Below are 15,328 nucleotides of genomic sequence, written 5' to 3'. Positions count from 1 at the left end.
GGGGAAGGGATAGGAAAGAAGGGAAAAGTAAAAAAATGAGAAAAGCAGGAAAACATGCAAACAAAGCTTTTGTAAATGGGGAGAGGAGGAGGGGTTGAAGGGAGGGTAGGGGAATGGGGAAAAAAAGAATCAAGTTATATCACGTACAGACACAAATTCTCTATGATGAGTGTGATCATTACATATATCTGAAATGTACCAATAAAATTGATTTTTAAAAAATTCAATCTGCAATTCTGCGAGCCGTGGTCATGGGGTGAAGCCTCCTGTTCTGCTGTCAGGGCGCTGTAATCCAATTAAACACTGACATGGTGGGTGCAGGGGAGACCCCTGGGGCTTCCGCCTCTCCTCTCGGTATTCTCCTCTGCAGCCTGCGCGGGCAGACTGTCCCCGCTCCCAGAGCCCAGCTCCACCGGTACCTGTACAAGCCCGTGGCTGCTCCCTGGGCCAGGAGCCAGCGCACACCCAGCCTAAGGTTCTTGTCTTCATCCAGCACGTCTCTCAGGCTTCCGCGCTCGCAGTACTCCGAGACCAGGCAGAATCGAGGCGCACTTCCTGCTGGAGAGGAAGCAGCCCCACTCGAGCTCCTGCCACCCGTGGGTGTGGACTCGGTGGTGTATCACTGCTGCCCATCCTCCACTCCCACCTCACACAGGTGCTACTCCCTGGCCGCCTTGAGCTGGTCCAACACATCCGGAATTCCCATCTCTTCTTTGTGGTATTTATTTATGTTTTTTGTTTTGTTTCGTTTTTTCTTCCGGTACCAGAAATCGAACTCACAACCTTGCGCTTGCCAGGCAGGTGTTGTGCCGCTAAGCTAAATCCCCAGCCCCTTGTTTTATTTTCTGATTTTGAGGCTGGCCTGGACCTCACTATGTAGCCCAGACTGGCCTCTCTTCCCGCCTCAGCCTTCCGAATGCTGGGATTATAGTAGGCGCCACTGCAACCAGCCTGGCACGGCAAGATTGTACCCGTGTTGGAGTATTTATCTGAATCATGTCTTCCTCTCGGCTGTAAGCCTCAAAAAGGCTGGAAATGTGTGATTTGTTTGCAGGATGCTTACAAGAATTTAGTGCACACGTGTGGAAGGAATTCTGGGAGGGAAGCTCAGACAGGGGCCACGTTCTCAGGGTACAGTCTTGAGACACAAGAACCAACACACCAAGGTGAGTTGGCTACCTCCGCGGTCACCCGGGAGAATAAGTTTCCTCTAGACTGGGATCCTATGCTGTAAAGTCAGATTGGCCAGGGCTGCAGAGAAAGTTCCAGAGGGGATAACACAAGAACTTTTCTATCCTCTCTCTAGGCAACAGCAGCCAAACATGGACAGCAGGAGAGGCCATGCTATGAGGGCATTATGACTGCGTCTGGATGTCTCCCGAAGGCTCATGCAGTCATAGGTGGGGCTGTTTCAGAGGTGGCTGGATCTAGAGTGCGTGACACTGGAATGGATTCATGGTGCAACGCTAGGATCAAGGGCGCTAGGATTAAGGGTGTGAGTGCTACCCCTGCTGAGTAGCCTGGAGAAGATAAAAGGGGCAGAACGATTCTGATAAGGTCCCTTTGTTGCTTTTGCTATGTTGTGGGCGCCATGGACTGTTTCTCCTTTGCGATGCCCCTCTGCTGCGCCACCCTGCCTTGGAGCCAGCTGGTTATGGACTGAACCCTCTACAACCTGTGAGTCAAATAAACCTTTCCTCCTTTTGCTTTGGGTGTTGGGTATTTTGTCTCAGCAATGAGAAAAGTGACTAAGTCGGAGAGAAAACCCAGCCACATCAAAAAATAAAGCTGGGCATGGTGGCACATGACTGTGACTCCAGCACTCAGGAGGCTGAGGATTGCCAGTTTGAGAGCAGCCTGGGCTACATCATGAAACTCCATCTCAAAAAAACAAATAGAAGTAATAAATAAAGGAAGATAAAGAACCAATCCATGAAGTTCCTGATAAAAGGGCAGGCAATCGATTTTTTAGATGATCAGGGTGGATTCCCTGTTTGGGTCAGGCAACTTTATATTATTTTACAGCAACAAATGTGCCCATCATCCAGGCCAGCATAGTAACAACCACGCCTGGGGTCCCACGGGACTGGCAGAAGGAGACATGGCTACATTTGTGCCCACTAACCCTTGGTCCAAAGCCCTGCTTTCCTGAAAGACTGGAACTTGTATACTGAGATAAAAATTTTTTTCACTCTGATAATAACCGCAGTGCATGCTGAGCATGGTCCCGAACACCTGTAATCCCAGCACTTGAGAGGCTGAGGCAGGAGGATTGCTGTCAATCTGAGTCCAGCCTGGGTTATATAGTGAGTTCGAGATCAGCCTCAACTACATAGCAAGATGCTGTCTCAAAAACAAAACAAAGCAAAGCAAAAGAAAACAAAGAGAAACAGATCTACACAATGCAGATCATGCCCTTTTAGCTGTCCCTAAAAAATACAACACATTAAAACACGGGAGGTAAGGGACTGGGGATTTAGCTCAGTGGCACAGCGCCTGCGTAGAAGTATAAGGTCCTGACCCAGTACATCCCCCGAAAAAAACACTGAAGCAATCCAGGCCATTCCAAGCTTGACCAACCCCAGAAGCCCCCTTACCTCTTTCCATAATGCAAATCCCAAATATACGCAGGATACTGGGGGAATCAAACGTCCGCATGTCGCTGATCTCCTTGCGGAAATGCTCTCTCACTATTCTAGGAGGGGAAGAGTAGGGGAAGAGTTTCGCTCAGAAACAGGAGTCCCTGAGGAAGGGTAAGCAGTGCGCATGGGGGGGGTGAGGTGCCAGCCACCTCCCTGGTGTGACGCGTGAACTGGTCTGTGGTGGCATCAGATGGGGCTCCTCAGCAGAGCATGCAACAGAGTTAGTCCCCAAGTGTCTGTGAAGACTAGTGTGGCCTGCTAATCTCTTTTTGGTATTTTACACAGTCTGATAAAATTGCATGAATTTGTTGATTTATTTTGTTTTTTGAGACAGGCTGGTGCTAGATAGCACAGGCCAGCCTTGAACTCTCGATCCTCCTGCCTTGGCTTCCCAAGTGCTGGGATCAGAGGCATGTGCCACCATGCCTGGCTAAAACTGTATTTTATGACCTATAAGCCTTTATAGTAGGCAAACCCCCCAATCATGTTTTTGTTACGGTGTGGTTTGGTGTATGGTCTGATAGATCCAGGGGTGTGTCTTTGATTGGCAAAAACAAAGAAATTCAGGTTTTGTTTTGTTTTATTGAGACAGGGTCTCACTGTGTGGATCAGGCTGGCCTTAAACTCACTATGTAGCCTATGCTGGCCTTGAACTAATAGTGATCGTCCTGCCTCAGCCTCCTGAGTGCTATGATTAAAGGTTTGGGCCACTGTGTCTAGTGGTATTATTTCTTAAGAGAAACTTTTATTATTATAATCTTTGATTTTTTTTTTTTTGAGGCAGGGTCTTGCTATATAGTTCAAGTTGGCCTTGAACTCTGAACCCACTATGTAGCAGAGGCTGGCCTCAAACTCATAGCGATTCCACTGCCTCAGACTCCCAAATGATTAAGAAAAATTACATAAACAAAGTCTTCTGAGACCATGGCCTTCAGGAATGTTTGCAGGTAAATTACTGAACAGACTCACTGGAACCACCAGCTCAATTGTCTCAGTCACACTGAGTGTGATACTCAAAGAGAAAGGGCTCAGCTATCTGATCTTTGAGAAAAGGTCCAAAAACACACAGTAGAGGAAAGGCAGATGGTGCTGGGAGCACTGGTTATCCACATGCGGAGAAATGAATCTAGAACTGTATCTCTCACACTGGACTAAAATAAAATCAAAATGGATCAAAGACTTAGATATAAAATTAGAAACCCTGAACCTGCTAGAAGATAAAATAGGTAAAACTCTTGAAGACTCAGGCATAGGTAAAGACTTTGTGGACAGAACCCCAATGGCACAAGAACTAGCACTGAGCATCAACAAATGGGATCATCTCAAATAAGAAAGCTTTTCCACAGCAAAGAAAAGAACCAATAGAGTTAAGAGACAAACTACAGGATGGGAAAAATTTTTGCTAGCTGCTCATCAGACAGAGGACTAGTATCTAGAATATATAAAGAACTCAACAAGATTAGAAACCTCCCAAATAAAAGACCCAATCAAAAAATGGGCAGTTGAAATGAATAGACAATTCTCAGAATAAGAATCACAAATGGCCAACAAATACATTTTAAAAATGTTCAGCATTGCCGGCCATTAGAGAAATGCAAATTAAAACAACATTCAGACACTAGTCTACCCCAGAAAGAATGGCTATCATCAAGAACTCAAAAAAAAAGCCAGGCGTGGTGGCACACACATGTAATCCCAGCACCTCAGGAGGCTGAGGCAGGAGGACTGCTGCAAGTTCAAGGCCAGCCTGGGCTACAAAGTGAGTTCAAGGCCAGCCTGAACTGAATAGTGAAACCCAGTCTCAAAAACACAAACAAAACAAAAAAAACCCCTGCTGGTGAAGTTGTGGGGAAAAGGTGCCCTTCTACATTGTTGGTGGGAATGTAAACTAGTGTAACCACTGTAGAAGTTTATATGGAGATTCCTCAAAAAACAAAATTCCAGGGGCTGGGGATTTAGCTCAGCGGCAAAAGCGCCTGCCTGGCAAGTGCAAGGTCATGAGTTTGGTTCCTGGTACCGGAGAAAAACCAAAAAAAAAAAAAACAAAAAACCAAAAATACCCAAAATTCCATTTGACTCAGTTATTCCCCTTCTAGGTATCTTCTTGAAAGAGTTAAAGACATCATATTACAGCGATAAATGCACACCCATGTTTATAGCAGCACCACTCATAATAGCTAAATCTTGGAAGAGATTTCTATATCCATCAGCAAATGAATGGATAAAGAATATGTGGTACACTATACATAGTAGGGTACTACCCAGCCATTGTGTGATAAACTTGAGTCATCTATAGGAAAATGGGGGCATCTTGAGACCATAAATGAGGTGAAATAACAGAAGGTTACATATAGCATAGTTTCTTTTATATGGGAAACCCAAAATAGAGATAATTTAAAGAGCAAAATAAAAGATAGATGATAGGGAAACAGGCAGGTGGATTTCATGAAGAAGGGAAGGGACTATAAGGACAGGGAGATGGGAAGGCAGGGAGAGGAAGAGAAAATACAAGTGACTAAGATGTGAAATGTATATGTACCAATTCTGCAAGACAAATGTAGTTATGTATGGCAGACATACATTAATTTAAAAGAGAGAGCAGGCCCTTGTCCAAAGTCTGTCAGAGAGGGGCTGGGGATTTAGCTCAGCGGCAAAAGCGCCTGCCTGGCAAGCGCAAGGTCGTGAGTTTGGTTCCTGGTACCGGAGAAAAACAAAACAAAACAAAACAAAACAAAACAAAGTCTGTCAGAGAATCAACACAGGTCCAAAGCCTATAATAGTCAATTGTATTTCCATCTGAACAGTAAATTCAGAAAACAATTTCAGGCCAGGTATGGTGGTGCACACTTGTCATCCCAGCACTCTGGAGACTGCCAGGAGTTTGAAGCCACCCTGGGCTACACAGTGAATACCAGGGCGGCTTGAATTACATAGTAATACCCTGTTTCAAACAAACAAACAAACAAACAAACAAACAAACACATAGAAAACAGATACAGGAGCCGGGCATGGTGGTGCATGCCTGTAATCCCAGCACTCGGGAGGCTGAGACAGGAGGATCCTTGCGAGTTCGAGATAAGCCTGGGATACATAGTGAGCTCAAGGCCAGCCTGAACTGCACAGGGAGACCTTGTCTGAAAAATACAGAAAAACAAAACAAAAACCCTAAAACACATAAAGATAAAGCACTAGAACTACTGTCCATGGAGGGGCTGGGGAATTGAGAAACAGGACTGGAAGGGAACATATTTTAAAAGTTAATAAATCCATAAATAGAACAGGGAAGCTCTAGAATCGAGGTAGAAAGTTGTTTAAGCCAACCTCTGCTTATTAATAGTAGAAGACAAGTCATGTAACCCTTTGGGGCCTGGTTTCCCCATCTAAAAATGGAGACGATACATCTGCTTCCTTGGGGAGTCCCAAAGAGTAAATATTGCTACAATGCCAATCATACAAAATGCTTACCCAGTGCTTTTGACCTGGGCTTTACTGAATACTTTTATGGCCACTGGAGACCTGTGATACTCTCCCTTATAAAGTTCGCTGAATTCACTCTTCTTCAGCAGGGTCCACGGGGATCCTGATAGCTCTTCCTCCTTAATCTCCTTGATTTGCTCCTGGGCTGTCTTCTGCACAGGTCTTGGCAGGTCTGATCGCAGCCAGGGACAGAAGAAAATAAAGACTCAGTGAGTTACATGGCAGAGCTCTGGCTGAGTGTGCCTGAGGCCCCAGGTTAAATGCCCAGCATGGCAAAAAAACTCGAAAACACCAAAACAAACCAGAATCCTTCCCACGAAAATGTGTCAGAGAGGGCTGGGGATGTAGCGCAGCGGTACAAGTGCCTGCCTGGCAAGTGCCAGGTCGTGAGTTCGATTCCTGGTACCAGAAAAAAACAAAAAAAAAGAAAATGTGTCAGAGAGCTGAGGAAGATGTCTAGGCCAAGTGGTATCCTCAGGACATGAGCAGGAAGGTACGCCATGAGCCAGAGGTGGCCCTGGGGAGGGAGGGCACTTCCAAACGGAGTCACCCCAAGGTAGAAGGTCCTTTGCTTCTAAATGGCCCACAGAGAAAGAGCTGGAGAGTTAGCCCTTCCCTGCCCTCCTCCCTGACTCCTGCCTGTCTTTCAAACCTAGCTTCTTTTTGAGACAGGGTCTCGCTGCATAGTTCAGGCTGGCCTTGAACTTGCACTGATCCTCCTGCCTCAGCCTCCCAGACAGCTGAGATTACAGGCAAGACTCCTCCATGCCCAACCAGCCTTAATTTGTATCTTTCTCACCTCGAAGCTTCTCTTCCTACCGCCACACAGCTCTGCGCAGGGGGACCTGACATCCTGTCACTTCACAGCAAGCTCAGTAACTGCCCTTCAGCTGGCTGGGTTCACTTTCTCCTTCCTCTCCCCTCTGGTACCCCAGCCCCGAGCTCCCGGAATTCTCCACCTCTTAGCACGCTGGTGCCCACCTTCCTACAATATGAGCAGAGTCCCACATCTTCATTGAATGCACAGCACTTTAAATTTGATTTGAATTTCTTCTTGGACACTCAGCAAATGAGTTGAAGCTTTAATGCTGCTGCAGTTCCGATCGGGAATGTCCTCTGAAGGCCCATGTGTTACAGGCCAGCTCTGCAGTGCTCTCTGGGAGGTGGTGGGCCCTTTAAGAGGCGGGGCATAGCAGGAGGCCTTAAGGTCCCGGAGGTCATGCCCCAAGGGATTGTGAGACCTAGGGCGTTCCTCTGCTCTTTACTTCCTGCGCCTCAGCTGAGCCATTTTCCTTTGTTCCCCTTGCCGACCACAACGTGCTGTTTCAGCACGGTTGTCACAACAGCGGAGCCAACTGATCACGGAGCGAAACTTCCAAAACCACGAGCCAAAAAACCTCTCGCGTTCTAAGTCAATCATCTCTGCTATTTGTTATGGTAACCGGAAGCTGCCTCACATGAGGCTATTCATAGGGGAAGATTCTAGCACTTTTTTTTTTTTTTTTGGTACTGGGAATCGAACTCAGGACCTTGCACTTGCCAGGCAGGCGCTTGTGCCATTGGGCTATATCCCCAGCCAATTCTAGCACTTTTGACCTTTTGTTGGACAAGAAGCTCCTTTATTTATTGTTTTGTTTTTTGAGATAGGGTCTCGATATGTAGCTCAGGCTGGCCTCGAACTCACGACCATCCTGCTTCAGGCTCCCAAGTGCTGGGATTACAGGAAGAAGCTCCTGTAAATGCTGCTCTGTGGACAGACGCCTGGGCCTGCTATGAGCACACCCCAAACCTGTTTCCAGAAAGTGGGGTAGGGCAGGGTTAGGAGCCCCCGAGCTGCTGCATAGGAGGCCACTTGTGCTTCTTGAGCTGTGGGTTGCAGTGAGGCCCTTGGCAACTTACACTCCTTCAAGGTGTCCTTGATGTCTTCCATGTACTTTTCTAATCGTCTCAGTGTAGCGTCCATTGTTTTATTATCTGCAGGAAAAAAAGGACGAGTACTCAAAAAAATAGAAGTGATAATTAAGATCACATAGTAGGTAAAACAGAAATGCTAACGAAAACCACGACACCAGTTTTTACTGTCACAGTCACTGTCAGAGCCTCAAAGCAGTGCTGTGTGAATGGCTCTGGACAAGAAACAAAGAGAAAAATGTGTGTCATGGCCCAGCGGAAGCACGTCATTGATTCTGTTTAAGGTGCAACCTGGCTGCTTCGGTTTTGTTTGTTTGTTTTGTCTTTTTGAGACAGGGTCTCCATACGCAGCTCAGGCTGGCCTTGAGCTCACGTTGTAGCCCAGGCTAGGGTCTTGAACTCTCAACGATCCTCCTGCCTCAGCCTCCCAAGTGCTGGAATTACGCCCAGCTTGGTTTGTTTGTTTGTTTTGTTTTGTTTTGGAATGAGGGGTTGAATCCAGGGCCTTTGTACTGAGCTATATCCTTAGCCCTTTTATTTATTTATTTTTTTAATTTTGAGGGTCTCACTAAGCAGACAAGTTGCTCAGGCTGGGTTTGAACTTGCCATTCTCCTGCCTTAGCGTCCTAGAGTGCTGGGGTTATGGGCATGCATCACCACCACACCCAGGTTGCTTCTCGCTTTAATCTGGTTCCACTCTCTCTTCCTTGCCTGCTACATCAAAGCTGCCTGGCCTTCTGGCTCTTCCTTACACATGCCATATTTATTTCTACCTGACATGTGTTTTGCCACCTCAGGGCCTTTGCATTTGGATGTTTCCTTTGCCCACACAGCTCTTCCTCCTCATCTATGTATGCCAGCTCCCTCTCCTCATTCAGGAAACCCATTCAGATGTCACCCTATCACCAGACTACTCTTTCTGTACCATGGTCACATGGCCTCTCATCACCCTACTTTAAGGTTTTCATTGTCTGCAGATAAAACAATTTGGTCAGCTATTAGCAAATTTTACATTCCACGAGAGGAGAGCTTTCTATTTTGCTCTGTGCTGTATCCTTAACATTTAGAATAGTGCTGGATACACTGTACTCAGTTTAGTTTGCCTAGTAGTAGGTTACTTACTTCGTCTTCCTGGACAATTTACATCTTAACTGAGAGTCTTGAAGAAGCTAAACCCGGAAGGAGCAAATTTCTAGAATTCACAGTAATACATCAAAGAGAGAATGGGTGCCAGGCCTGGTGGTACACAGCAGTAATCCCAGTATTCTAGAGTGCTAAGGCAGGAGGATCACAAGTTTCAGTCCAGCCTGGGCAAGTTGGTGACTTATGGTGACTTAGCAAGAACCTGTCTCAAAAAAGTGAAAAAGATTTGGGATGCAGCTTAGGGTAAAAGCCCTGGATTCAACCTCCAGTCCCAGAAAGAGGGAAGGGGAGAGCGAGCTCCTCCACATTGGCTTTCCAGCCCTTTCACCACCATATCTGGCCTCAGAGGTGTTAGGATTTTTGAGCCACATGTTGCACATCTGTAATGCCAGCACTCAGGCTGAGGCAAGAAGATCATCGTTAGTTCCAAGCCAGCCTGGGCTACAGAGCGAGTTCCAGGCCAGCCTGAACTACAGAGCGGAAACCCTGTCTCAAAAAGACAAACAAAACAAATACACAATAAAAAAGAGCCCAGAACAAAACAAAACAAAACAAAACACCCCAGTTACTCAAACTTCTTCATCTTTCCTGCTCCTCTGGGGAAATCAAAGTGAGACTAAAAGACTAAAACATCCCCTTACATTGCACCCCCCCCCAAAGAAAACCCCTAACTCACCCCTGCTCAGGCTTTGCAAAGCCTGAAGTTGTCTGTCTTTGTCTGCATCACTCTGATCTTCCTGTGCCCAGGATTCTCCTCGGCTGGTGCTTGCACTGTACTGAGCAATCTGAAGCTGCAGCATTAACAGCTCCCAGACGTCTTCCAGCTTCTGGTTGACTTCCTTGAAGAGTATCTTGTCGCCATCTGCCACTGCAAACTTCCTGATATTGGACTGAGTGTTGTAGTTTTCCAACTCATCCATAGCCTTCTTCAGGGCATTTTCGAAATCATTCAGGGCAGCAGTTATCTCAGGGGACAGATACTTCATCCCTTTGTCCCCAAGTGACTGCAGAGCCTGGTGGAGCCCACTCACGCGTTCCTGCAGACGCAGGCTTTGATTCTGGCAGTATTTCATCTTTTTGCACTGCTCCCGCATTTTCTGGACTATGGAGAAGATCTTCCCCAAATAATCCATACCTGGAAGAAGTGGATGGAATTTGTTGAAGTCTTCAATCTCAGGCATATTTGTGATTTGGCTAAGGGAGACTTGGGGGTACCTGTGACTTTAATATCGGGAGGTCTCCCAGCATTTTCATTTAAGGTGGGGAAGGTTTGCTGCCCACCAAAATCAGTTCAGCCCTTCTATAACAGAGTTGGATCTGGGGCTTGTGGGTCCAGGTAGAATCACAACTCCCAGCCTTCCTTGAGGCACCATGTGATCATGTGACTAATTCCCACCAATGGGCTGTGACTGGATGTGACCTGTGCTATTTTGGGCTAAGGCAAGTTTCTGTCCTCTATATAGTATTCTTGTCTCCCTCTGCCAATGGGATGCACGGGATGATGTGGCCTTGGAGGAGAGCTGCCCACAGACCTGGAACATCTACAGGTCTGTAAAGAGATTGAGAATAAGTTTCTATTACATATGAGCCATTATCTTCTGGGGTCTACTTGTTACATCAGGTTAGCCTATCCTGATAAATATATCTTACTGAGTATGAGGTTACCTTTAAGAGCCAGGGAGGCAACTCAAACGAGTGCAGTGAGCTGAGCTAGGAATCATCCCAGTTGCTACAAAGAAATACGTACGCGTCCTCCCTTTCCTTGAAACAGGAACTTTCTAGTCCAGCTTTCCATTTCCCCCCAGAACTGGGGGCTTCAACATAGAACCTTTGCATTGAGCTACATCTCCAGCCCTTCCTTTATTTTTTGAGACAGGGTCTCACTAAGTTGCCCAAGCTGGGCTTGAACTTGTGACCCTTCTGCCTCAGCTTCCCAGTGTGCTGGGATTACAGGTGCGCACCACTATGCCAGGCTTCATTTCTCCAATTTTGTTAGGAACAAGAGTACAAACACTCTCTGGAGTCCTGTAGAAAAAATGCTATGCGGTGGTAAAGGCAACTGACCCTGATCTCATCATGAGAGAAATTGTCTCAAGCTGCCTGAAGAAGGCAGGGGACCCAGCAAGTTGCCACCAGATGCTTAGCGAGGATAAAGGCCCAAATGGTGATAACCTCTTACTTTTCTAAGAGCAGCCATAAAAATCCATAAAAATCTAGTTTTTTATGTCAAATCTCTTAATTTTATACCTTACAGCCAAGTCAAAAAGTATTTTAAAAACCATGCTAGCTGGGTGTGGGGCTGCGTGCCTGTAACCCCAGCCTTTTGTAAGGTGGATGCAGGAGGACTGTAAGTTCCAGCTCAGCCAGGGCAGCTTACTGAGACTGTATCACAGTAAAAAACCAGAAAGGGCTGGGATGTAGCTCGGTGCAAAGGCCCCGGGTTCAATCCTCAGTGCTCAAACAAACAAAACCAAAAGGCCTATGCTGTCCAATACCTCATAAATCAAATAAAACATGTCTGTCAACTGGATATTACCCTTGTGTAGGGAAACCCGAAAGCACAAAATGGCGGCACTTTGGTTAAGGCGGTGAAGAGAAGGGGATCCGGGAGGAAGGGGGTTCTGTGTCAATAGAACTCCAGCACAGCTGCATCTCCTTCGTCAAGGTCAACGTTGGTCTGTGTAAATAACTTATATAAGACAGGAGAGAAGCAGCGTGTCAATGGCTCTTTCTCCGGTGACATGGCAGCCCCTAAAAACAAAATGGAGTCTGACTGGGAGAAGTACCCATGTCCTGAATGTGGGAGCTTTTCCCACTCCAAGTCCAGAAGATTGTTCAGTCAGCGTTTGCGTCATCTTCAGCAGATGCTGAGGGAGACCAGCGACCCTTAAGGCCTGAGGTACAGTGAGGCAAAGGCTGCGTCCCCACAGAAACGGCCATCTAAGGACTGCCGGGAAGTGATGTGTACGCGGAGAAATGTGGTGTCTTTGGGTTCTGTAGCTGAGAGAGTTTTATTCATTTTTTAACGCTCCCCAACCCGCACCCTACTCCCTATCCACTGCCCATTCCCCCGTGATTTTTAGAGATACATCTCATCTGATATGCTGCAGAAATACCTGCAAAACCCAGTATGGAACAAAGGCAGAAAACACCACATAGGCCTTGAAGGCAATCCCAGTTCCAGTTTCTCTAACGAGTAGGAGCCGGAATTCTGAGTGCTCAGTTCTTAGTGACTCCTCTCCCAACCCTGTGGAATTCTGGGACCTCAGCGACTTCAGTGCCCTCCCACTTCTTGACTCCTCATTCGCCCACCCTGTATCCCTCAAAAGAAATCACAGTAGGGTCTGTACCCACTCACACAACCTCCATGGGGAACAGTTTTTAAGTCAGAAGCCTACAGCAATCCATGGAGCATGGGGTGAGTGTCTTCCAAGAGTCCCCCTGAGCTCAGCCCCTGGCCTGGAAGGCCTCAGACTCTCCTGAGCCCTGCCGGAGGGCTTTGAGGACAAACTCAGCTATTGAGGATGCCTCCATCCCAAATTTGAGTTTTTACGGGATTTTAATCATTCAACTTGCTGTTGGGTTTTAATTCTCTAGTTATTGTTATTATTTTTTAGGACCGGTGGTAATGAATTGCTACTGAAAGCTATCCCAGGTGATACAGAGCTCTTGGTAAACACATCAGGGTTAGTGTTAAACGGCATTAGGTGGACCATAATGACCTCAGCTGGTTGGTTGTTCAAAGTCTACGGAAGAAATAGTTTTGTGCAAAATTAAAAAGAAAATACCAGTCTGGCCAGGAAGGTTGGGGGTTTCAATGCTATTGGGAGCCAGAAAGTTGAGAGAAGCACCAGGTGGGGAAATTGTGTACCTTGGTTGTGGCCCAGGTGAGCAAACCCGGGTTGTCCTGGTGATGTGCATGGACTGATCAGACTGTATTGAAAAATAAAAAGGGCTGGGGATGTAGCTCAGCGAGGGAGCGCCCTGCAGTAGAAGGAGGAAGAGGAAGAGGGGCTGGGAAGGAGGAGGAGAGGAAGGGAGGAGGGCGAGGAGGAGGAGGAGGGGGAGGAGGAGAGGAAGGGAAGAGGGGGAGAAGGGGGGTAGGGGGAGGAGGGGGAGGAGGGAAAACGGGGAGGGCAGGACTTGGGTGGAGGAGGAAGGGAAGGCGAGGCCACGCGCTTCTTCCCGGGCCGCGTCTGCTTCCCGGTCAGAGGGCGGGAAAAGAAACTAAGAGAAACGAAAGGAAAAACGCTGGAGCCTGCAGTTCGGCCCGGCCCCGCCCCGCACCCTCGCCCTCCGGTCCCGCGCGGCTCCGCCAGCTTCTCTGCCGGCCCGGGAGGTCGCAGGTGTCTGCTGGCCACAGGCAGTTCTTTCTTTTCCTCTGATGTGAGTCCGCGTCCACCACAGATGCGCCCGAGCAGCAAGTAGCTTCCCTCCAGTCAGCCGGTGGGACGCTGGTTCCTGCCCTGTGCCCTCCCCCCTCCCCCAGGCCACCGCCCTGAGCCTGGGACCCCCGCAGGGAAGGTGGCAGCAGCGAGGCTCCTGCTGCTAACCTCCCGGCCAGCGGTGCCCAGGCTTCCTTCTTTCTCCGGTTATGCACCCCCGGCCCTTTGCACAGCCTCCCCGCCTTGCTAGACTCCGCTGAGGGCCAGTGCTGGGGCACTCACCTGGCCAGGCTTTGTGCACGCGCTGGGCTTTGGACAGAGAGCAGGTCCGAGGGAGCGCTGGTGTCCACGATCAGTGAGACAGCCTGGAGGTGGAGAACAGTGGAAGCCCAGTGGGAGGTGCTTATGGCACCCTGGGGGTGCTGGGTAAAATAGGTGGGGCGGGCAAGTGGGGTAAACCCAGGGGAAGGATAAATCACGTTCTCTCATGTCCCTTGAGAACTCTGTGCGTCAGTCAAGTTTTATTAGGCAGTGGGGTACACAGCCATACAGACATTTTCGATTCAGCCTGTCCTGTTCCCCTAGAAGGACAGGAGTGGAGTCTGGAAAGACTGGGCTGGGAAACAGGTGTGGAGGCTGTCGGGGGTGTCTCTCTCTCTCTCTTTCTTTCTTTCTTTCTTTCTTTCTTTCTTTCTTCCTTTCTTCCTTTCTTCCTTTCTTCCTTTCTTCCTTTCTTCCTTTCTTCCTTTCTTCCTTTCTTCCTTTCTTCCTTTCTTCCTTTCTTTCTTTCTTTCTTTCTTTCTTTCTTTCTTTCTTTCTTTCTTTCTTTCTTTCTTTCCCCCTGAAATTGCTGTCCATGACTGCACGTCTGCATTCTTCTTGTCTTGGGTGCATGCGATTTATCAAAGGAAGACGCTCAGGGCAGAGTAGGAAGGGCAGGGGGATCAACGCCCAGCAACAGGATGCCGTCCAGCCCGCTGGAAACAGGTGGCCTGGCACGTGACTCGTTCATCTCCGCTGAGAAGCCGCTTCCCTTCTGCCCAGGACGGCGGTCCAGGGATGGGGTCCAGGTGCCACCTTCGCCCTCCATGCCCACGGCGGCTGCCAGGTGGGTGCATGAGCTTTGGGAGCTTGTGTTGGTGGAGTCCCACATCAAGGCCCAAGGGACCAGTTTCTCTACATCCTGATCAGTGTTTCATCTTGTCACTATTTTTGATTTTAGCTATTCTAATAGATGCTTCGTGGTGTCTCAAAATGATTTTAATTGGCATTTCCTCAGTGCCTAAAGATGTCGAATGTTTTTTTTTTTTTTGGTGCTACTTGACATCTGTATGGCCTCACTGGTGAATGTCTGGCCATGTCCTTTGCCCATTAGATATATATATGTATATGTATAAATTTTTTTTTTAACTATTGAGTTTGTGTGTGCGTGTGTGTGTGTGTGTGTGTGTGTGTGTGTGTGTGTTACTGGAGATTGAACCCAGGGTTTACACACTGAGCTAAAGAGATTGGCATTATATAAAATATCTTCTCCAATTATAATGGAATGAAACCAGAAGTCAATAAAAGAAGGAAAACTAAAACAGAAGTATGTGGAAATAAACACACTTTTTTTTTTTTTTTTTTTTGTCTTTTTGAGACAAGGTCTCTCTGTGCAGTTCAGGCTGGCCTTGAGCTCACTTTGTAGCCCAGGCTGGTCTCGAACTCCCAAGGACCCTCCTGCCTCAGTCTCCCGCGTGCTGGGATTACAGGCGTGTGCCACCATGCCTG

At 47.7% G+C, this 15,328-nt stretch overlaps 1 protein-coding gene and 1 pseudogene across 1 annotated transcript in view; one reads left to right on the top strand and one right to left on the bottom strand.

The window, feature by feature from the left end:
* Positions 1-14,209, bottom strand: part of Mlkl (mixed lineage kinase domain-like) — a gene marked incomplete in the record, with an annotated part of 26,390 nt that extends 12,181 nt beyond the window's left edge. Inside the window, 6 exon segments of the mRNA XM_013503862.1 lie at positions 420-555; positions 2,598-2,695; positions 6,108-6,291; positions 8,019-8,093; positions 9,850-10,308; positions 13,841-14,209. Coding sequence (XP_013359316.1) covers positions 420-555; positions 2,598-2,695; positions 6,108-6,291; positions 8,019-8,093; positions 9,850-10,306 — 950 coding nt within the window.
* Positions 14,210-14,520: 311 nt separating this feature from the next.
* The window catches only part of LOC102028970, a 2,828-nt pseudogene continuing 2,020 nt past the window's right edge, over positions 14,521-15,328 (top strand).

Source organism: Chinchilla lanigera, unplaced genomic scaffold (genome assembly GCF_000276665.1).
Source record: "Chinchilla lanigera isolate Chin_1 unplaced genomic scaffold, ChiLan1.0 scaffold00083, whole genome shotgun sequence".
Lineage (NCBI taxonomy): Eukaryota > Metazoa > Chordata > Mammalia > Rodentia > Chinchillidae > Chinchilla > Chinchilla lanigera.
Note: the sequence above shows the minus strand (reverse complement) of the source record. Positions and strands in the feature narration are given on the sequence as shown.